Raw genomic sequence first — 23,896 nt, 5'->3', positions numbered from 1 at the left:
ACCGGTGGGTTCGTCGGATCCAGAGAGCTAATCAATCAATCATTGGTATGTATTGAGTGCTTACTGTGTGCAGAGCACTGTACTAAGCGCTTGAAAGAGTACCAAGTGGTCAAGAGAGTCTCTTGCAAATTTTGGAGAATCTGGCTGTTAGACTTAGGGAGCAGAGGTTTAAGACTGAAACCAGCAAGTCTTTTCTGAGGTCTGGGTAAACCAGTAAGGGCCACCCTCCCAGCCAGTCAATCATATTTACTGACCGCTTACTGTGCGCAGAGCACTGTACTGAGCACTTGGGAGAGTACAGTACAACAGTACAACCGATTCATTCCCTGCCCACAGTGAGTTTACAGTCTAGAGGGAGAGACAGATTGTAAACCACTAGATGGAAACCTCCTTGAGGACAGGGATCGTGTCTACCAACTCTATCGTATTCTCCTAAGTGCTTACTATAATGCTCTGTATACCATAATGACACAATAAATATGATTGTTTGAATAGTGCATAATACAGTGATTAAGTGGCTAGCAGTAATAATAATAATGATATTTGTTAAGCTCTTACTATGTGACTAACACTGTTCTACCTGGGATAGATACAAAGTTATCAGGTTGTCCCTTGTGGGGCTCCCAGCCTTAATCCCCATTTGATAGATGAGGTAACTGAGGCACAGAGAAGTTAAGTGACTTGCCTAAAGTCACACAGCTGACAAGTGGCGGAGGCGGGATTAGAACCCATGACCTCTGACTACCAAGCCGGGACTCTTTCCACTGAGCCACGCTGCTTCTCTGTGCTCAAGGGTTTAATACAGTGCTCTGCCCACAGTAAGCGCTCAAAAAACATTATTGAGAAACAAAATTGATTGATTGATTCAGCTCCACCCACCTCTCCATTCAGAGTTACTCAGTAGTGGAACCAGGAAAGCATTGTGGGACATTGGCAAGGCCAACAGAAGGCATAATTTTCTAGAGAAGCAGCGTGGCTCAGTGGAAAGAGCATGGGCTTTGGAGTCAGAAGTCATGGGTTCGAATCCCGGCTCAGCCACTCAGCTGTGTGACTTCGGGCAAGTCACTTCACTTCTCGGTGCCTCAGTTACCTCATCTGTAAAATGGGGATTAAGACTGTGAGCCCCACGTGGGACAACCTGATTCCCCTGTGTCTACCCCGGCGCTTAGAACAGTGCTCGGCACATAGTAAGCGCTTAACAAATACCAACAAATAATTTTCCCCCGATGGGAACAGGAGAAATAGGGCAAAGACCCATTCGTCTGAAATGGGCACAGAAAGGGAAGCAGGGTGGACTAATGGAAGGTACACAAGCCTGGAAGTCAGAGGACCTGGGTTCTAATCCCAGCTCTGCCACTTGCCTGCTGTGTGACCTTGGGTTGACCTGGGGTAAATCACTTAATTTCTCCCTGCCTCAAAGACCTCGTCTGTAAATTGGGGGTTAAGATTACAATTATGAGTCCTCTGCGGGACAGGGACTACGCCCAACCTGATTATCTTGTATCTACCCCAGTTCTTAATATAGTGCCTGACACATAGTAAGTGCTTAACAAATATCACTAAAAAAGAAAAAGCAAAGCAGGAGGTGGGAGAAGCAAGCAGGGCGAGGACTGGCTTCCACTGCTCCTAGGTGCCAATCCAATCAGATAGTCAGACAATCAGTCAATCTGCTGTATCAGTATTTATTGAGCACCTACCATGTGCTGAGCTTCACTTATTCCTTGGGAGAGTACAGTAGAGTTAGTATGCATTCAGTCGTATTTATTGAGTACTTACTGTGTGCAAAGCACTTTACCGAGGGCTTGGGAGAGTAAAACGTAACAACAGACAGACACATTCCTGCTCACAGTCTAGAAGGGAGAGACAACCTAGTGCAGGAGACTGACATAAAAGAATTTACAAGAAAGAGAAGGGAATGCTCAGATAGTTCAGTACACCGAGATTTACAGAAGTGCAGATGGTATGTACGTCGAGAAGTAACGAGAGCAATGGTGCTACAGGGATGCAAAAGTGCTGAGGTGATAGTAGGGAGGGAGTTGACCTAAAGAGAAGAAAAATTATTTAGGAAAAACCCCCAAAGGGGAGGATATATGGAAAAGAGAATGGGAGGAAAGCAACACAGTTCAGGGGTTTGGGGGAGAGCAGGGCAGGAGGACTCTAGAGTGATAATAAGCCACCCTGAATCAGGGGTGCCAGTGCTCACAGGGCAGCAAGATGGACATTACATTACCTGCCAGCTCAATTGTCAGTGGTTGCTGATGCCTTGTGCAGCAGGGGAAAACTTCCACCTCCAAAACTCAATGGATGTCCAGGAACATATATATTTTTATTTTTGTATATATTTTTATTACCCTATTTATTTTGTTAATGAGGTGTACAGTCCCTTGATTCCATTTATTGCTATTAAGTTATCTTGTTTTTGTCTGTCTGTCTCCCCCGATTAGACTGTAAGCCCGTCAGTGGGCAGGGATTGTCTCTAGCTGTTGCTGAATTGTACATTCCATGCGCTTAGTACAGTGCTCCGCACATAGTAAGTGCTCAATAAATACTATTGAATGAATGAATGAACTGTCTCTACCTGGATGCTGGAAGAATGGTAGGGTACTAACAGGCTGAGTGGGAAACATTGCAAAGCCCTTTGCTTCCTCTTAATTAATAATAATAATGTTGGTATTTGTTAAGTGCTTACTATGTGCAGAGCACTGTTCTAAGCACTGGAGTAGATACAGAGTGATCAAGTCATCCCACGTGGGGCTCACAGTTTTAACCCCCATTTTCCAGATGAGGTAACTGAGGCACAGAGAAGTTAAGTGACTTGCCCACAGTCACACAGCTGACAAGTAACAAGTGAAAGAAGAAATTCTTCTTTCCCCTTCCGGTCTCCCCTTTGTCCTTTCCCTGCCTCCCCCTACTTGTCTGAGCCAGTCCCCATTGCCGAAGCAGCATGGCGTAGTGGATGGAGCACGGACTTGGGAGTCAAAGGTCATGGGTTCTAATCCCAGCTCTGCCATTTGTCTGCTGTGTGGCCTTGGGCAAGTCACCTCACTTCTCTGTGCCTCAGTTCTCTCATTTGGAAAATGGGGATTAAGACTGTGAGCCCCATGTGGGATGGGGACAGTGTCCAACCTGATTTGCTTGTATCCACCTCAGCGCTTAGTATGGTGCCTGGCATATACTAAGTGCTTAACAAATACTACAGTTGTTATTATTAAAGCGGGTGTGTGTTGTGGGCCCAGTCCTGTCAGATGTATACCCTGCAGCCTTGGTAGAAGATGTCACAATAAAGAAGGATACAGTTGTGAGAATTCACTTCCACACCTCTGGGAAACTCTTCCAACTCAGTAGACTTCCAGCATCATCTAAAGTCCAAGAGACAGTCATTCATTCATTCAGTCATATTTATTGAGCGCTTACTGTGTGCAGAGCACTGTAGTAAGCACTTGGGAGAGTGCAATACAACAATAAAACAGACACATTCCCTGCCCACAACTCGCTTACAGTCTAGAGTCGGGGAGATAGACATTAATATAAATAAATAAAATTATACATATGTACCTAAGTGCTTTGGGGCTGGGTGGGGAGAGGGAAACAAAGGAAGCAAGTCAGGGTGACACACAAGGAAGAGAGAGAAGAAGGAAGAGGGGGTTTCGTCAGGATAGGCCTCTTGGAGGAGATGTGCCTTCAATAAGGCTTTGAAGGTGGGGAGAGTAATTGTCGGATTTGAGGAGGGAGGGCGTTCCAGGCCAGAGGCAGGAAGCGGACCAGGGATTGATGAGAACGAGGCACAGTGAGGGGGTTAGCGGGAGGGAAGCAGAGTGGGCGGGCTGGGCTGTAGGAAAGAAACGAGGTGAGGTAGGAGGAGGCAAGGTGGTGGAGTGCTTTAAAGCCAATGGTGAGGTGTTTTTGTTTGATGCGGAGGTGGATGGGCAACCACTGGAGTCTTTTGAGGAGTGGGGTGACATGTCCTGAATGTTTTTGTAGAAAAATATAGACAAATTCAAGAAGTACTGTTTGCGAATGATTGTGCCTTGGAGACCCACAGGCAAGGAGAAAAACGATGGTAAACTGCTTCACCAAATCAGCCAGATGTTACAAGCCGACCACAAATCAGAAGGAAGCTGAGGTGCTGTATCAGTCCGCACCAGGAAGACCATGCACACAACCAAAACCGAAAGGCACACACACAACCCAGAGCTAAATGTTGTCACCGAATTCTGTTATCTAGGCAGTACACTGGTGCACGATGCAACCATAGATGAGGAAGTAGTAAACCTAATCGAGAAGGCCAACACATCCTCTGGGAGATTGTCAGAGTGTGGCAGAGTGTGGCTCAAGACCAAACTAAAGTAGATCCCGCCCTTCCATTTGCTTACAACCGCTAAGATCGTCCACCGAATGCAAGTTTCAGCCTCTGGTGGTGGCCACCTGACAAGAGAAGCAGTGTGACTAGAGCACAGTCCTGGGAATCAGAAGGACTTGGGTTCTAACCCTGGCTCCACCATTTGTCTGCTGCGGGACCTTGGGCATGAGACTTAACTTATCTTTGCCTCATTTATCTCATCTGTAAAATGGGGATTAAGACTGTGAGCCCTAGGTGGACAGGGATTGGGTCCAACCCGATTACTTGTATCTACCCCTGTGCTTAGTACTATGCGCACAGTTGTCAGCTGTGTGACTGTGGGCAAGTCACTTAACTTCTCTGTGCCTCAGTTACCTCATCTGTAAAATGGGGATTAACTGTGAGCCTCACGTGGGACGACCTGATTACCCTGTATCTCCCCCAGCGCTTAGAACAGTGCTCTGCACATAGTAAGCGCTTAACAAATACCAACATTATTATCTTTTCCTTCCTTGCCACTCACTTCTGCCTCATTGCCCTGCTGGCTGCCTTCATCCTGCTCCAGGAATAACAGTCTTGGGCTCTGTTACACCAGTCCCTTCTCAAGAAAGCCCATCTAGTTTCTTTGCACGTGTGAAAAACATCTGTGGGCTGAACAATGTGTTTTTATGAGCGGGAACCCTGTCGGTTTACTGTTCCAGGCAGGGAGTGTGGGTACACTCTGCCGCTCCACATATTCTTCTCGTTTTCTGTTACTCAGATGAAGTGCAATCGGAGAGCCAGGTCAGCTCCACCTCCGGGAGAGTGGCTCTGTAGACCCTTAGCGAGGTGCCCAGGGCACCCTGCCATTTCTACCCAGGGTTCAGGTCCTTTTTCTGTGGGGAGACGTTGAGACCCCTACTTCAAAGTCCTTGAAGCCATGGTACCTCCTTGGACAAAAACATGTCATACGGTGAACAGCAGGGGAGAGACCAAACAGGAATCCTAGAATATTCTAGGGAAGCAGCATGGCTTAGTGGAAAGAGCACGGGCTTGGGAGTCAGAGGACGTGGTTTCTAATCCGGGCACCGCCACTCGTCTGCTGTGCGACCTCGTGCAAGTCACTTCACTTCTCTGGGCCTCGGTTGCCTCATCTGTAAAATGGGGATTAAAAGTGTGGGCCCTACATGGGACAACCAGATTACCCTCTATCTTCCCCAGATGTGGGCCCTACATGGGACAACCGGATTACCCTCTATCTTCCCCAGTGCTTAGAACAGTGCTTGGCACATAGTAAGCACTTAACAAGTACCATAATTATTATTCTAGTTAAAAGGAGCTGTGAAAGGTCATCAAGTCCAACCCCTGCCTCCAGCCAGGTAAGAACCACAAAGCCACCTAGGACAGATGGACGTCTTTCCGGTCCTGGAAGCTTTGCAGGGAGAAGGGTGTCACCCCTTCCTCTCGTTCCCTTCCAGCGTCTAATCCTCTTGCCAGTCAGGAAGCTTTAAAGCACAGTTTAAACCACAAGCTACTCATTCCTGTTCTCTGATTCTCTCGACTCTCCCTTTCTCCCCTTCTCCAACCCATCTAGCCCCACCCCAGCAAGGCAAGGTTCCTATTCCCCCTTCTGACTGGAGAAATAAGTAATAATGATAGTAATAATCACCATCATCATCACCATCATATATTTAAGTGCTTACTATATGTCAAGTACTGTACTGGAAGAGTTAGGCACCGTGGCCAAGAGAAAGAAGGGCCAAGATGGGAAGAAGCAGCATGGCCTAGTGGAAAGATCTCGGGCCTGGGAGTCAGAGGATCAGAGTTCTAATACCGTCTCTGCCACGTGTCTGCTGTGTGACTTTGAGCAAGTCACAAGTTTTCTGTGCCTCAGTTATCTCCTCTGAAAAATGGGGATTAAATCTTACTCCCTCCTATTTAGACTGAGCCCCATGTGGGACAGGGATTGGGTCCAACCTGATTATTTATTGAGCACTTACTGTCTGCAGAGCATGGTACTAAGTGCTTGGGAAAGTAATAAAGATAATAATAATTATGGTATTCGTTAAGCGCTATTTGCCAGGTACTCTTCTAAGCACCGGGGTAGGTACAAGATAAACAGATTGGACACAGTCCGTGTTCCATATAGGGCTCACAGTCTTAATCCCCGTTTTACAGATGAGGGAACTGAGGCCCAGAGAAGTGAAGTGAGTTGCCCAAGATCACACAGCAGACAGGTGGAGGAGCCGGGAGAACAATATAAGACTGTGTAGACTTAAATTCATTGCCCACAGTGTGCTTACAGTCTAGAGTGGGAGACAGATATAAATATAAATAAATAAATTACGGATATGTTCATAAGTGCTGCGGGGGGGGAGGGGTGAATAAAGGGTGCAAATCCAAGTATAAGGGTAATTAACTTGTACCTATCCCAGCTCTTAGAACAATGCTTAGCACATAGTAAGTGCTTAATGAGTACCATTAAAAAAAAGGGGGGGGAAGCTCCCATCACAAAATCATTTTCCCAGATAAAGTGGGATTTCAGCCTTTGGATAAGAAACCAGGCCCCTAGATCTGAGAATCAAACAGATCTTCTTACCTGGAGCTGAAGTTTTGAAACAATTGCCTTATTTTCGTTGTAACCAAAATAGCTTCTGTTGCTACCTACTTCTCCACTGACCCCTTGCCCCCAGCAAGGTTATGCTTTTCCTTGTCCCTAAAGAGTTAAAGTCACCTTGGCTGTGCTGGGGCTGTAGCCAAGCATGGTCACACAATAGCAGAGTTGCCTGCCAAGATGAGGCTTTTGTGTGACTGATGTCAGGCAAGGTCAGCCCAAGCCTGGCTGGGAGGATTAGCTCTCGGGTCTGCTCTGCCAGAAGGTTCAGGGTGACCATGTCCCATGGTCACTGTTGGAAACTTGAAATTCAAAGATCGCCCGATGCCGACTCTGAACGTTAGAACTGAGGCATCACGGCCTAGGATCACCAGCTTCTAAGTCCAAACCTAACTCTTTTCCAAGCCCGAACCCTGACACTCACTTTTCAAAAATCAGTTTCTGATTTCTGACCCATCAGACGTCTCCAAATGCCGATTCTTAGACCGTTGATATTTTTCTTGCTGTGCATCCAGAGTTGACTCTGACCTTGAATCTCTCAAAGAGCATGTGACCTCCTATGGATCGAGAGAATGACTGAGCCATGTGTCGATCATTCAGTCTCACCTTCATGTTTGAAGGTTATGGCTGTTCTGTGAGGTTCAGAGCCCACTGGAAGGAAAGTTCCTTGCAGAGATGGTGACAAAATTTATCAGCCCTTCAAACGTTACCTCCAAACCTACTCTTCTTTTATTTTAATGGCATTTATTAATCACTTACTATGTGTCAAACAGTGTACTAAACTCTGGATTAGATATAAGTTAAAATTTTTAAATGGTATTTGTTAAGCTCTTATTATGTGCCAAGCATAAGCATCGGGGTAGATAGAAGCAGCGTGGCTCAGGGGAAAGAGCCCGGGCTTGGGAGTCAGAGGTCAGGGGTTCTAATCCCAGCTCCTCCACTTGTCAGCTGTGTGACTTTGGGCAAGTCACTTAACTTCTCTGGGCCTGAGTTACCTCATCTGTAAAATGAGGATGAAGACTGTGAACCCCATGAGGGACAACCTGATCACCTTGTATCTATCCCAGCGCTTAGAACAGTGCTTTGCACATAGTAAGCGCTTAACAAATACCAACATTATTATACGCTAATTAGGTTGTACACAGTCCCTGTTCCACATGGGGTTCACTGTCCACCCTCTTCCACCTTCCATATTCTGTCTCCAGAGGGAACACGCAGAGGTGTTCAAGGAATTTACTCAATCAACCAGTCATGTTTCCTGAGCACTTACCATGTGCAGAGCTCTGTATTAAGTGCTTGGGAAAGCACAATAGAGAAGTAGGTAGCCACGATCCCTGCCCACAAGAAGCTTACACACTTAAAGGGGGGACACACATTAAAATAAACTACAGATGGCTATGGACGTAAGTGCTGTGGGGTTGGGATGAAAATCAAAGAGCTTCAGGGTTACAAACCCAAGTGCTTAGGTAACTCAGAAGAGAGGGCAAATAGGAGAAGTGAGGGATGTGTCAGGGAAGACCTCTTGGAGGAGATGTGATTTTAGTGGGACTTTGAAAAAAGGAACTGGAGAATTTGAGTGCTGCAAAGTTGGGAAGAAGACTTGAATCAACCAATCAACCGATGGTATTTATTGAGTGCTTTCTATGTGTACAGAGCACTGTACTAACTGCTTGGGAGAGTACAGTACAACAGAGTTGATAGACACGATCCCCCTTACAAGGAGTTTACCTGTACTATAGGTGATCACTTTACACGAGGGGCAATGCGACCTCTTGAGGAGTCCTGGATTGTAATTCAAAACACCCGGGTTCTCATTCCAGCTCTGCTATTGGCCTTTTATTTGACTGTGACAGGTCACTTAAACATTTCCGGGCTTCAGTTTTCTCATCTGTAAAATGAAGATAAAATACATGCTCTGCCTTCTTAGATTTTGAGTCCCAGACAAATCTGATTATCTTGCACTTACCCCAGTACTTACATAATAAGCATTAAATAAATGTCACTTTTTGAAAAGTGTGAGGTGGCTGAAATATCCCTAATATCCTCCATCCCCTCTAGATTGCTGGCTGCCTCTCCCTGACTTCTGATTCTAGCCAGTTCTCTTCCTAGGTCCTAGTTGTGATTCTTAAATAAGAGGAATCCTAAGTCAGGAGACCTACTTGAAACTTGCTATAAATGGAAAATGAAACTGGCCCATCTCTATTCCCTTTCTTCCCACATGAAAGGTAATAATAACAATAATAATATAATAATCGTGGTCTTTGGGAAGCACTTACTATGTGCGAAGCACTGTACTGAACACTGGGGTTGATGCAATATAATTGGGTCCCACACAGGGCTCAGAGTCTAAATAGGAGAGAGAACAGGTACTGAATCCCCATTTTGCAGATGAAAGGAGGCACAGAGGAGTTAGGTGACAGGCCTAAAGTCACAGGCAGGCAAGTGGCAGAGCCAGAATTAGAACCCAGGCCCTCTGACTTTCAGACTCATGCTCTTATCACTAGGCTATGCTGCTGGGGGATGGGGTAAAGTCCTTATCCAGGAGAAGAAAGAGCAGTCGTATTTGGAATGTGCACCATAAAAATATTGTGTGCCCAGGAAAAAGAAGTCCAATTTGATTTAGCACATGGTCAGCACCATAACAAAACACTAACCATTTCTCCCGGACACTCAAACCACAAATGAAAAATAATGGTATTTTTTAGGCACATACTATTTCCAAGCACTAGATCAAGTGCTGGGATGGATACAAGATAACCAGATCAGTCAGTCGCAGTCCTCATCCCACACAGGGTTCACAATCTAAGAGGAAAAAAGGGCAAATATCTCATCCCCATTTTACATATGAGCCTGAGACCCAGAGAAGTTAAATGATTTGTCCCAAGTCACACAGCAGACAGTGGCAAAGCTGGGATTAGAACTCAGATTTCCTGACTTGCAGGCCTGGATGTTTTTTATTGAGAGCTTCCTGTGTGCAGGACATTGTGCGAAGCTCTGGGGAGAGTACAGTACAATAGAGTTGGTAGACAGGTTCCCTGCCCATGATGAGTTTACAGTCTCCAGGATAGTACTAGATAATTAAATGGCCTAGACTGGTTCAAAATGATTTATGCTGATTTAAACCATGTGCTCTACACACATTAAGCGTTCAGTAAATACCATTGATTGATGATAGATGGATTAATTGATTAAATTTATGTCACTGCTTCACTATAAATCTCAATGATATCTGATAGGGAAATTGATGAGGCCTCTTAGTAATAGAATCCTAGCTGGAAGGAACCGCCAAAGTTCTTCTGACCATGCCCCCATCTCCAAGCAGAGGTATATCTACATCACATGGGAAGCAGCATGGCCTAGTGGATAGAGCACAGGCCTGGGAGTCAGAAGGTCATGGTTCTAATCCTGGCTCCTCCACTTGTCTGCTGTGTGACCTTGGGAAAGTCATTTCACCTCTCTGGGTCTCGGTGACCTCATCTGTAAAATGGGGATTGAGACTGTGAGCCCCATGTGGGAGAGGGACTGTGTCCAACCCCATTTGCTTGTATCCCCCCCAGCACTTAGTACCGTACAGTATAGTAAGTGCTTAACAAATGCCACAATTAAAATTGTTATTATTACTCATCACCTGGGCAGTGGGGTCTCTAGCTATTTTTTTGATCTCCAGGGATGTCTACCAAGGCAGCAACCCTGGCAACCGCCTCCTGGCCTATGGTGCTATGCCTCAGCATCAGTGCTTTGCTATGGTCACTTTGGCCTTCAATGGGTTTTGTTGGAAAATCCTTATGTGCACTTCGCAATGTGCCGCACCACTGCCTGCCTCCTGGTTTCGTTGCCCTCTGGCCCCAGTCTATGACTGGGATGGATGAGAGCTTGAGCAGTTCTGGCCTTTAGCAATTAGAATCAATTCCCCGGCAACAGGTTGTCCTATCCCAGGGATGAGGCTCGTCTTGTTCCTGGTGGGAGACTCCTGAATTAATGTCTAAATCCAGTTCTCTCTTGCAATTTTAAGCCCATATCCGCCTGTTGAGTCCTCTGTGGTCCATGTTCTTTTGAAACCATAGTGCCGTGATTCCAGCCGAGCCGAAGGAAAGGAGAGCAATCAATCAATGGTATTTCTTGAGTTCTTACTGTGCAGAGTAATTAAGAATTGCGATATTTGTTAAGCACTTACTCTGTGCCAGACACCGTACTAAGCTCTGGGGTAGATACAAGATAATTGGGTTGGACCCAGTCCCTGTCCCACGTTGGGCTCCCAGTCTCAATGCCCATTTTACAGATGAGGTAACTAAGGCACAGAGAAGTGAAGTGACTTGTCCATGGTGACACAGCAGACAAGTAGCAGAGGGGGGATTAGAACCCAGGTCCTTCTGATTCCTAGGCCCAAACTCTATCCAATAGGCCACACTGCTTCTCTACTGTACTAAGCGTTTGATAGACTACAATGAAGCAAAATTGGTAGATGTGACCCCTGCCCACAAGGAGCTTACACTTTACAGAGCAACTGCGCAACCTTGATGACTGCGACAGCCGGGTCCACTGCAGACCCCACATCAATCAATCTTTTAATCAGTGGTATTAATTGAGCTCTTACTGTGTGCAGAGCACTGTACTAAGTGCTCAGGAGAGCAGTACAACAGAGTTGGCAGACACCTTCTCTACCCACAATGAGCTACCAGTCTACAGTAGGAGACAGACATTGATATACATAAATATTTTATAATATATAATTTATAGATATATATATAAATGCTATGGAGTTGGGGGTGGGGGGGGCAAATATCGAATGCCCAAGAGTCAAAGATCCGGTGCTCTACATCCAATCTGTAGAGCACCAGAAAGCCTTCAACACCACCTACGTGCCCTGCTGAGCAGCAGAAGATGGGAGCACAGGCAATGAGTCCTGGGTTAAGGCCCTAATCCAAGATTTAGCAATCCTATCACATCCTACTTTCATGGAGCAGAAGGTGTGAGCAGAGTGGTGGACAACCGGACACTCGCTAGCTGCTTTCTGTTGAACCGAAACGTGGAAACCGTAGGTAGGGTGGATGGAAGAGGTGTTGTGGACGTAGTAAAGTGGGACCACATGCGAGAGATGGAGAACTTCCTGACCAGCAGCTATCCCAGCCTTCTCCAAAGTGGCAGCTGGCCATTGCAGATGGTGCTCATAAAGAGTTTTTTGACCTCTAAAGGCCTAGAAGAATATGCAGCCTCCACTGCCCTAGGAACCCCTCAGCAGGCACCGGTCTCCCCTGATGGCAAGCTCTCCAATGTTTAATGGATTGAGCACATCCTGGAAGGCTGAAGGTCGTGGGTTCTAATCCTGGCTCTGCCACTTGTCTCCATTGTGTCCTTGGGCAAGTCACTTGACTTCTCTGTGCCTCAGTTACTTCATATGTAAAATGGGGATTGAGACTGCGAGTCCCATGTGGGACGGGGACTCTTGTCCAACCCGATTTGCGTGTATCCACCTCAGTGTTTAGTACAGTGCCTGGCACGCAGTAAGTCATTAACAAATACCACAATTACTACTATTATTATTATTAATAATCATGCTGTTTATTGGACACTTCTGTTTCCTCCAGTCAACAAGCTTACACTCTAGAGGGGACACTACAACTAATAATAATAATTGTTAATTGTGGTATTTTAGTTGTGTACTACTATTAATATCAATACTACTCCTTCATCATACTCAAATCCTAGTTATATAATGACCCTTCAGCTTTCTCTTCTTCACCATAAGCATGACAATTCCTTTTATCCTTTCCTCATAGGATCTCCAGGCTATTCCTGGAGCCCCCTTGCAAATAGAACCTTGCATATAGTTTAAATTATCTGAGAGGTGATGAAGAGCTCAGGTTTATTTTTTAAAAGAGCTTCTGATCTTGGGAATTCAGTCATTTGCCTCTCCCCAGTAAAACCCAGTGCCTTTAGAGATTTGTCTCCTAGGGCCCAATTTATTTGCAGGTAGTTGTCAACTTTCTTTTTATGTCTACAAGGGGTTGAAATAAGTGCTTAACAAATACCGTAATTATCATTATTGTTATGGAGGGTATTAAACAGAGGCAATTAGGTTCCCCCGTATCAAAAGAGATCCAGGAGTGGCAAACCATTCTGAAAAATAAAACCCCCTACAGGCCCCTGTTTTAATGTATATGCAAATATCCCAGGCTTCCAGTTTCCCTCCTTCTGGGGGATTAGCTTTCCAAATAGCTATTTGGGATGCAGGCTAGAAACAGATGTTGTTCCATATAGATGAGGGGAATGTGATCGGAGAGAAGGGTGAGGCAGGGTAGAGATAAACACGAAGATCTGAATAATCATCTTACTTGTAAGATGAGAAAGGTCAGAGATTTTTTACCTTGATAATAACCTCAAGGGGTCACCTGGTTCATCATCACCATCAGAGGTAGCAATTCTTGAGCACCTACTGGGTGCAGAGTTCTATACTAAGCACTTGGGAGAGTAAAATGGAATTGGCTGTTATGATTCCTGCCCTAGAGCTTGCAATCTAGTTGGGGAGACAGACAGATAAACCACAGATACGTACCAAATGCTGGGCTGGTTGGGGGTGGCGGCATTGTGACTTAATTAATGGCATCTCAAAAGGGCTGTGAAAATGGAGAGAGCTGTGATCCATTGGTTATAAAGAGGAAAGGAGTTCCAGAAAGTGGGGAGGATGGGTCAGGGACAGATTAGAAGAACTAGTGGTTAAAGCATGGGCCTGGAAACCAGAGGTCCTGGGTTCTAATAAAAAAAGGGGGGCAGAATGAGTCGGTTGGCTTGAGAGGAACAAAGATTGTGAGCTGAGGTGGAGTGGGAGAGAGGAGTGGCCTGAAATTATCTGATTGATGTTGAAGGTTCAGAGGAGAGGGGAGATGTGCACAGAGCCAGGTAACCAAGTGTTCAAGGGGGAGAGGACAGAGTGAAAGAGGTCGGTGAAGAGGCTGTTGCAGTAGTTAAGGTGTGATAATGCAAATGCCTTATACCAGTGTGGTGGCCTTTTGGGTGCAGAGGAAGGAGCGGATCCTGGAAATGTTGTGGAGGAAGGACTGACAAGAGGTGGCAACTGACTGGATGTGAAGGTTGAAGAAGGTGCAGCCTCGTTACCTCTGGGGCCCAACACTATAGTAATAATAATAATTATGGTATTTGTTCATTCATTCATTCAATAGTATTTATTGAGCACTTACTATGTGCAGAGCACTGTACTAAGCGCTTGGAATGTACAGTTCGGCAACAAATAGAGACAATACCTGCCCGTTGACGGGCTTACAGTCTAATCGGGGGAGACAGGGGGACAAAAACAAGACAACTTAATCACAATAAATAGAATCGAGGGGATGTACATCTCATTAACAAAATAAATAGTGTAATAAAAATTGATACCAATTAGTGCTTACTATGTGCCAAGCACTGTTCTAAGCCTAGGGTAGATACAAGGTAATCAGGTTGTTCCACATGGGGCTCACAGTCTTAATCCCCATTTTACAGATGAGGGAACTGAGGCACAGAGAAGTGAAACGGCTTGTCCAAGGTCACACAGCAGCTAAGTGGCGGATCCGGACTAGAACCCACATCCTCTGACTCCCAAGTCCGTGCTCTTTCCACTAAGCTATGCTGCTTCTCCTGGGGGAGAAGAAATTGAGCTGGGTCCTGTCGGTCTTAGCTGTGGTTCTCTGTGAAGAAGTTCTTCCAGTGATCATCAGGACAGAGAAGAGCAGGCACCAGGGATGAGCAGGCACCAGGGATGACGAGCTAGTCAGTTGGGAGCTGGACCAGTAGTCAGTGGGAACCACCACGTCCTGGGACCTCAGTGGCCTGAATATGGTGCTCCCTTTGACCCCGAGCCGGGCCTGGAAACGGGGCTGGGGGGAGAGCAATAAATAGTGGGGAGCAGGGTTGAGGTGGAGGTCCACCTTGCATCTTCCAACGAGATCCCAAATTCAACCTCTTTCTGTTGCTAGGCAATTGCAGCTGTTTTAGAGGTGGCCAGTCACCCGATTAGCACCTGGTCTGTCTCCTGTTTGGGATGGGCACAGCCTCCGGTGCCTCCATGTCCAACATTTTTACCCCCTCCCTCCCCCCACAGCTTCCTTCCGCCTCATTTCCTGTATCTGAGTTCCACAGCTCGGAGACAGCGGCCACCTTTACTGGGCCCTGAGAGGGGAACACCAAGACTCCAGAGCAAGCATTGGAGAGTGCTTAATACAGTGCCTGGCACATAGTAAGCACTTAACAAATGCCATAATTATTATTATTATCCTGGAGAGACATTCTAGGTGTGGATGAACCTGGCGTACTTCTGTAAAAACAACACTTGTGTCGTCATTCTGTTACGCTGTGGGCCCAGTGGACACGTGACTTCACATGTGTCTGTTTCCTTTACAGGCCCCCTCTTTACCCTACCGCTGACCCCCTCCCCTCACCCATAGAGTCCCATGTGCTGTCCTGCTGTCTCCCGCCACCTCTGCCTCCTCCAGCTCTCACTGCTGCTTTGGCAGCATTTTCTGGAGCTTTAGTGGTCAAGAAGAAAAGCAGCATGGCCTAGTGGATAGAGCACGGGCCTGGGAGTCAGAAGGACCCGCGTCTGCCACTTGTCTGCTGTGTTACCTTGGGCAAGTTACTTCTCTTCTCTGGGCCTCAGTTACTTCATCTGTAAAATGGGGATTAAGACTTTGAGCCCCATGTGGGACATGAACTGTTTCCAAACTGATTACTTTGTATTGTATCTACCCAGAGGTTAGAACAGTGCCTAGAACATTGTAAGTGCTTAACACGTACCTTTAAAATAAAACCAGGAGTCACTGGCCATCCCTTCTCCTGCTCAGCCCCCGAGGGACCCAGCAAGAGCAGGTTGCTCAGCTGTTGGCTCCAGGCCAGTTATGGGGACGAAGCACAACTCACAATGGCTTCAGTCACACCCCATCCCAGCTCTGCCCACAGGAGGTTCTACACACTGGCTAGCCAGGGGGTCAAAGGAAAATGAGTTTCCTTTTTAGTTGAGTCTTTTCCACATACATCCCAGCAATCCAGGGAATCGTTGTTCCTGACCCTAAGGATGAGCAGAAGGATGGACCTGTCTGTCCATCCGGGATCTGCCTGCCTGGGGTCGAGGAAGGGCAAAGGCATGTGGGGAGGGGAGCTTGGCTTTGGGTCCCTCAGGCAGAGCTCTGGATCCGGATCTGCCCAGGAACTGTTTGCTGCCCGGGCAGAGCTCCTTCCAATACAAACACCCCTCCTTCTCTCACTCCTCTTCCTCCTCCTGCTTCTCCTCCCACTCCACCCTCTCCTCCTCCCCCTTCCTTCTCCTCCTCCTTCTCCTCCCCCTCCCCCTCCATCCTCTCCTCCTTCTCGTTTTCTTCCTCATTCTCCTCTTCCTCCCTATCCTCCTTCTTCTCCTGCTCCTCCTCCCCTCCACCCTCTGCTCCTCCTTCTCTCCCTCCCTCCTCCTCTTCATTCTCCTTCTCCTCCTTCTCTTCCCTCCTTCTCTTTTTCCCTCCTCCTCTTCCTCCTTGTCCCTCTTCCTCCTCCTCTCCCCTTCCCAAGGGCAGAAGAGACTGTACAGACCCTTTCAGCTCTTACTTTCAGGGAAACCAACCAAGCAAGGCATTGCACAAACATAACTCCTGTCACTCGTCACTTCCAGAAGAGCCCTTCAGATGTGGGCAGCCCTGCAAGGGGTGTCCCTTCTCTTGCACCATCATGAGCTCCCCAGGGGTCCGATCTTCTCCTCACACTTGTCATCCCAGAGATTCCCCTCTAACCCTTTATGTGCTCAGTCTCTGATCCCTTCGTGACTAGAAGGCCCTCCCGACATGAGGACGGCCACTCAGCCGGTTAAGACCAGTTTTAAGCCAGTTCTGTACCCTGACTTATATGAATTCAGCACCAATCACATACCTCTGCATCTAATACTTGTATTTTTAACATCACGGCTCTGAACACCAAGTGCCCCAGCTCAGTCTCGATTCCCAGCATTACTCTGACCTGGGAGGAGAGTACAAACTCCCTGGATCCAGGGTAGTGTTCGGGGAGAGGCTGTGAGATCTCACAAAATTCACATACTTGGAGAAAATGGCATTCCTGACATCATCACGTTCAGCTATGGGCCTGGCTTATTGTATGTGGTAGTAATAGTATTTAGTGAGTGCTTACTGTGTGCAGAGCACTGTACCAAGTGCTGGGAAAGAGTATACAAATGGGAATAAGCCCCAGGCCCTGTTTTTCAAGGAGCTCCCAATCTCACATGTCATATCAGCTGTGTGACCTTGGGCAAGTCACAACTTCTCTGTGCCTCAGTCACCTCATCTGTAAAATGGGGTTTAAGACTGTGAGCCCTACGTGGAACTACCTGATCACCTTGTATCCTCTCCAGCACTTAGAACAGTGCTTTGCACATAGTAAGCTCTGAACAAATGCCATTATTATTATTATTATTATTATTAATAATTGTATTTGATAACTGCTTACTATGTTCCAAGGACTACAGCGTGGCTCAGTGGAAAGAGCATGGGCTTTGGAGTCAGGGCTCATGAGTTCGAATCCCAGCTCTGCCACTTGTTGGCTGTGTGACTGTGGGCAAGTCACTTAACTTCTCTGTGCCTCAGTTCCCTCATCTGTAAAATAGGGATTAAAACTGTGAGCCCCACGTGGGACAACCTGATTCCCCTATGTCTACCCCAGCGCTTAGAACAGTGCTCAGCACATAGTAAGCGCTTAACAAATACCAACATTATTATTATTATGACTATACTAAGCTTTTGGGTGGATACAAGATAATCAGTCCCTATCCTTCATGGGGCTCCCAATTTAAGTGGGAGGGAGAAGAGGTATTGAATCTCCATTTTACAGATAAGGAAACAGGCATAGAGAAAAAAAGTGACTTGCCCGAGGTCAAGTAACAGAAAAATGGTGGAGCCGGAATGAGAACTCAGGTCCTCTGACACCCAGTGCTCTTTCCACTAAGCCACATCTCTTCCCATAAGCAGCTGGGGATGCATTACTGATAAGAAGCAGCGTGGCGGAATGGATAGAGCAGGGGCCTGAGAGTCAGAAGGTCATGAGTTCTAATCCCGACTCTTCCACTTGTCTGCTGTGTGACCTTGAGCAAGTCACTTCACATCTCTGAGCCTCAGATCCCTCCTCTGAAAACAGGGAATGAGACTGTGATCCCCTCAGGGGACAGGGATTATGTCTAACCAAATTTGCTTGTATCCAACCCAGTACTTAGTACAGTGCCTGACACATAGTGTTTAACAAATTCCACAATTATTATTACTATTATTATTCTCTGTGCTTCAATTCCCTCATCTGTAAAATGGGGATTGAGACTGTGAGCCCACCATGGGACAGGACTGTGTCCAACCCGATTTACTTGTAACAATAATAATGAAGGCATTTGTTAAGTGCTTACTATGTGCCAAGCACTGTTCTAAGCACTGGGGTAGACTCAAGGTAATAAGGTTGTCCCACGTGGGGCTTACAGTCTTAATTCCCTGAGGTAACTGAGGTAACTGAGGCACAGAAAGGTTAAGTGACTTGCCCAAAGTCACACAGATGACAAGTGGCGGAGGCGGGATTAGAACTCATGACCTCTGACTCCCAAGCCTGGGCTCTTTCCACTAAGCCACACTGCTTCTCACCCACACTGCTGTATCCACCCCAGCGCTCAGTACAGTGTCTGGTAAATAATAAGGGCTTAACAAATGCCATAATTATTATGTTATGATGTATATTACAGACACAGTTATCCTGCACCACCTCAAACAGTATGGCATCACAGCAGAAAGCTAGGAGACAACTGTGGCAGGCCAACGAGCTGGCGGGCTGAAATCCAGAAAGAATCATAATAATATTGACTGTGGTGATCTGTTAAGAATTTTTGTCAAGCTCTGTTCTACGCACAGGGGTAGATACAAGGTGATCATGTCAGACAGTCTATGGGGCTCATGGAAGTAGGTGAGGAAGAGGGATTGAATCCCCATTTTCCAGATGAGGAAACTGAGGCACAGAGGAGTTAAGTGACTTGCCCAAGGTCACGCAACAGGCAAGTGGTGGAACCGGGATGAGAATCCAGGTCCTCTGACTCCCAAGCCCGTGCTCTTTTTTAAAGAGAAGCTTTGAAAGAACTGGGACGTGGCATGGCAGAAGGGTAAACAGCAGCAGGTGGTGCCCTCAGTCTCATATGTCAGTACCCCCGGGGACAGTCTCTGTGTGCCGGTGGTGTTTCGGGAATGAATGAATCTATGAATGAATTGGTGAACCCAGGGGACGTTCAGCCTGTTTGTCCAGTTCACCCGTTGCAGCTGCTGGAAGCAGGGTCTTGTGGGGCTGCTAGAGTATAAGGCCTGGCCCCCACTTCTGCCAGAGCTCCATTCCAGGAGTCTGAGCTCTCTGGAGTTCCAAGATGAACATGTAAATCCAGGAGTTGGAAGGGATAACCTAAAATTGTAGGTATAACCTAAAATTCTAGAGTCCTACACCTGGGAAGGACCCCAAGAGATCAACTGCTCCAGCCCTCTGCCTGCAGGGAGGCAAATGCTTAAGCCAGCTAATAATAATAACTGTAGTGTTTGTTAAGCGCTTACTATGTGCCAGGCACTTTACTAAGCACTGGGGTGGATATAAGCAAATCAGATCGGACACAGTCTCACTTTTCATTTGCAGCTGAGATTACTAAGGCACAGAGAAGTAAAATAATTTACCCAAGGTCACACAGCAAACAAATGGCAGAATTGGGATTAGAACCCATGACCTTCCGAGTCCCATGTCCGTGCTCTATACACTATGCCATGCTGCTTTTCTAGAGGGCTGTTTTTTATTTAAAAGGTCTTGTACCGCGTAAGAAAAAAAAAAATCCACTACGTACTCATATATGGGTTCCATGAACAGTATGACCAAATCGAAGCTTTCCAATCGTTCTTATAAACGTAGCTATGTAGTCCTACCTTTGGACTGGAAACAATTTACTCTTACATTTATGTTATGTAGATGTATGAGTACATATCTGTAAATTACCTATAAATTATTGGTTATTATGAATGTCTGCCTCCCCGAAATGTAAGCTCATTGTGGGCAGGGATCATGCCTACTAATGTTGTTGTGTTGTATGCCCAAGCACTTGGTAAAATGATCTGCACATAGTAAGCACTCATTGATTTTTTATTAGAATGTCGGCCAGGGACCAGTTCTATATCTAATAATAAAAATTAATAATGGTATTTGTTAAGCACTTACTATATGCCAAGCACTGCATTACACGCTGAGGTAGGTAGCAAATTAGATTGGGCACAGTTCCTGTCCTTCACGGGGCTGATGGTGTGAGGGGTAAGGAGAACAGGTATTGACTCCCCATTTTACAGATGAGAAAACTGAGGCCCAGGAGAAGTGAAGTGACTTGCCCAAGGACACTCAGTAGGTAAGTGGTAGAGCTGGAATTAGAACACAGGGCCGTGACTCCCAGGCCCATGTTCTTCCCATCAGGTCACTCTGCCCCCCCAACCTCCAGCCTTACCACTTCCACTTTAGTACCACTTTAGTGTACTTTTCATTCCCAGAGCTTATTGCATTTCTTTCCCAGAGCTTTGTATCACGTTTTGCACATAATTAACTATCTAATAAAATATTACTACTGCCTGTAAGTACCAGTGATGCAGGCATTAAAGTAAAACAGTTTTGGTAACTTGTTTACCATTTGGGAGCTACACAGTCTTAGTATTTGAATTTGGTCAATCTACTAGGGCTACTTATTGAGCACATATTGAGTGCTTAGGATCTATACTGAGTTTAACAATAGGAAAATGCATATCATCTGCTAAAAACGATCAAGTGTCGGAGCTGAAGGATATTGAGGCTGTTTCCCAAAATGAGGCTTTTTCATGACTGCGAGCCTTTCATAATTAAAATAATATCCGTGCAACTCTATTTTCAATGGGAATTTTGGAATTTATAAATGATGTAGTGCATTCATGTAGAAAAGCATATTTATTCTCGTTCAGTAATAAAGTAAAAGCTTTGTAATCTGGGACATTGCTTAGAACAGTGATTGACATCATAGTAAGTGCTTAACAAATATCATTATTACTAGTATTAATATTATTATTTTCTGTGCCTCAGTTACCTCATCTGTAAAAAAAGGGATTGAAACTGTGAGCCCCACATGAGACAGGGACTGTGCCCAGTTCATTTGGTTGTATCCACCCCAGTGCTTAGTTCAGTGCCTGGCACATAGTAAGTGCTTAACATCTACCATTATTCTATTATTGATATTTTGGCAAAAATGGTCCAAACCTTCATACTGTTCAGGCCATCCCTCAGAGCAGCTTATTTCATGCTTCTTTTTGATGGTGTCAGAGGAAGAAAATGTGAGTGGAGAGATTCAAGTTGAAGTCACCTCAGGGAAGCGGCCCGAGGTCTGACAGTCAGCTCTGTGACCTGAAGTCGACTAGAAGATTTCCGAGATAAAACAAGCTTTTAATGGGACTTGGCATTTGGGCCGTGCTCCCTCTTTCTGAAGCACTCTGTGATTTATGATCACATATTTCTATCCCGCTGCTTCTCACACAGCAGAGGAATCAATTACTGGGTGCCTTTCTCAGGGAGAAGAAATGGGGCCATTGAGAGGAGGTGGTCCAGATCAGTCAGTGGAGCAGCAGCAGAGGCGGGTTTAGGCTTTGGCAATCCCAGAGCGACCTTCCTGCCTCACTGGTTCTGTTCTGTTCTGTATGATGTAGTGCTGTTTCCAACAGGCAGGATGAAAGCGTCAGTACATCTTTGGCTGACGATGAGAACTGGTGAGCAGTATGACCTGGTGGATAAAGCACAGGCCTGAGAGTCAGAAAATCTGCCTTAAGCACTTTGTTCTAAGCGCTCTGAGCAGTTCCATCAATGCCACTATGGGCTAAACTCCACATCAAATGGCAGTACGGGAAGGTGAAGCTGTAGAACAAAGGCCCAGTCTTGAAGTTACACTCACCTCAACACAGCTACAGTGGGTGGGACGGGGAAGAGAATGAGGAACAGCAGGATAGCCAACAACTGCTGAATGGGGAGCTGAAATGAGGAAAATGGAAACAAGGAGGTCAGAGCAAATGTTTTAAGGACATGGTAAAACCAAGCCTCAGAAAATGCTTTCAGCTGGGATTCAGTTGCTGAGGTTAGACCTGCATGGCAGAAGACAATAGTCAAAACAGTGCCAGGCTCTGCAAACAATAAGCATGGCAGAACAATAAGGAGTAGTGTGTGTGTGTATCTGTGTGTGTATGTACACACATGCACATAGAAAACAAATTCCCCAAATAAGTAGAACTTAATCATTTAGTTTTGTTCTTTAGCTACCCTTCCTCCAAGAGGCATTTCCTCTTGGAGGTATTTATTGAGCACTTACTACGTGCAGGGCACTGTACTAAGCACTCGGGAAAGTACAAGAGAATTAGCAGACCTGTTCCCTGCCCATAATGAGCTTACTGTCTTCATCTCCCTTATTCACCCTCTGCGTCGATTATGAACTTAGCTGTGTACCCCTTAAACACTTGGATACTCACCCCAGCCCCACAATAATTATGGTAAATATTCTTTTACTATATTATTTCCTCTATCTGCAATCTATTTTAGTGTCTGTCTGCCCCTGTAGATTGTAAGCTCCTTGTGAGCAGGGAGTCCGTCAACCAAATCTGTTAAATTGTACTCTCCTAAGCACTTAGTACAGTGCTCTGCACACAGTGAGTGTTGAGGAAGTACAATTGATGTATTAATTGATTGATTATTTGCTCCCAGGAACCATTATACCCTGGTATAAGTTCTGATATAGGAAACAGTTGAACTAATCCTGAATTGTGTCGAAACCAGGCCAACAACAACCCGCAGTTCCGGGGATCTGCAAAGGTGAAATCAACCTAGGGGCCATTCTCCGGGCCATGGATGTTTTCTAATAAGCCCTTCTCAGCACTAAACTCTGCTCTCCTCGGGGCTCTTAAGATGTTAATCCTGGAGAATTTGGATGGGGAATGGATCAGCCTGTGAATGCATATCTGGTACCTCAGTTCTAGCTGCTGCACTCTCTTGACCTCTCCCAATTAAGCCCACCTTCTCTCCCATCCAACATCCCAATCAGGGGGTCCCCGCCATACTCTGGTCCTTGTGGTATCTGTTTGCTGATTGCTTGTGGATGGATCTATGGGTCTGTATTATTTCACCTATCTGCAGTCTATTTTAATGTCTCTCACCGCCATAGATTGTAAGCTCCTTGTGACCAGGGATTGCATCTAACAACTCTGTTAAATTGTACTCTCCCAAGCGCTTGCCACAGTGCTCTGCACACAGCGAGCGTTCAATAAATACAATTGACTCTTCTCTCAGACTGTGCTCCCAGAGGACAGGGACTTGGTCTTTTCTCAAACATGGACCCTAAGCTTCCAACTCATGCCTCTGCCCTCTTAGGAAGGATGTGTTGATCGACTGTAAGCTCACTGTGAGCGGGGACCATGTCTACCAACTTTGTGATATTATTCTCACCCAAGTTCTGCACACAGTAAGTGCTAAGTAAATACGATTGAGTGATTAACTGATGGGGCCGTTTCTACGGTTTTCTCTCTTCCAGTCCGAGTACCATTACGAGTACACAGCCTGCGACAGCATGGGATCTCGCTGGAGGGTCGCTGTGCCTCACACCCCCGGTCTGTGCACCAGCCTCCCCGATCCCGTCAAGGGCACCGAATGCTGTAAGTGACGCCCCTCACCTATCTCCGACCCCCTCCTCCCCCAGAGACTTTCCCCCAGGCAGAGGCTTGAGGCCTTGGGGACAACAGGACTTTCCCTTAACCATCTCCTCCTTGTCTTTGACCTGTTGACTGGACACACTTCACACGTGGATTTTTTTTAAATGTGTTTTACAAGCAGGGAGAATAACAACAAGGGATTTCAGTTGTGTTTCATACAGATGTGTGTTTGCATTCGGTTTT

The 23,896-nt window shown here is 46.2% G+C and overlaps 1 protein-coding gene across 1 annotated transcript in view; it reads left to right on the top strand.

Moving 5' to 3' along the window:
* Positions 1–23,896, top strand: part of ELAPOR1 (endosome-lysosome associated apoptosis and autophagy regulator 1) — an 84,444-nt gene that overhangs the window by 9,478 nt on the left and 51,070 nt on the right. The window contains exon 2 of the mRNA XM_029069191.2: positions 23,536–23,656. Coding sequence (XP_028925024.1) covers positions 23,536–23,656 — 121 coding nt within the window. The remainder of the gene's footprint in view (positions 1–23,535; positions 23,657–23,896) is intronic.

Source organism: Ornithorhynchus anatinus, chromosome 7 (assembly GCF_004115215.2).
Source record: "Ornithorhynchus anatinus isolate Pmale09 chromosome 7, mOrnAna1.pri.v4, whole genome shotgun sequence".
Lineage (NCBI taxonomy): Eukaryota > Metazoa > Chordata > Mammalia > Monotremata > Ornithorhynchidae > Ornithorhynchus > Ornithorhynchus anatinus.
This window is presented reverse-complemented; position numbering and strand designations above follow the sequence as displayed.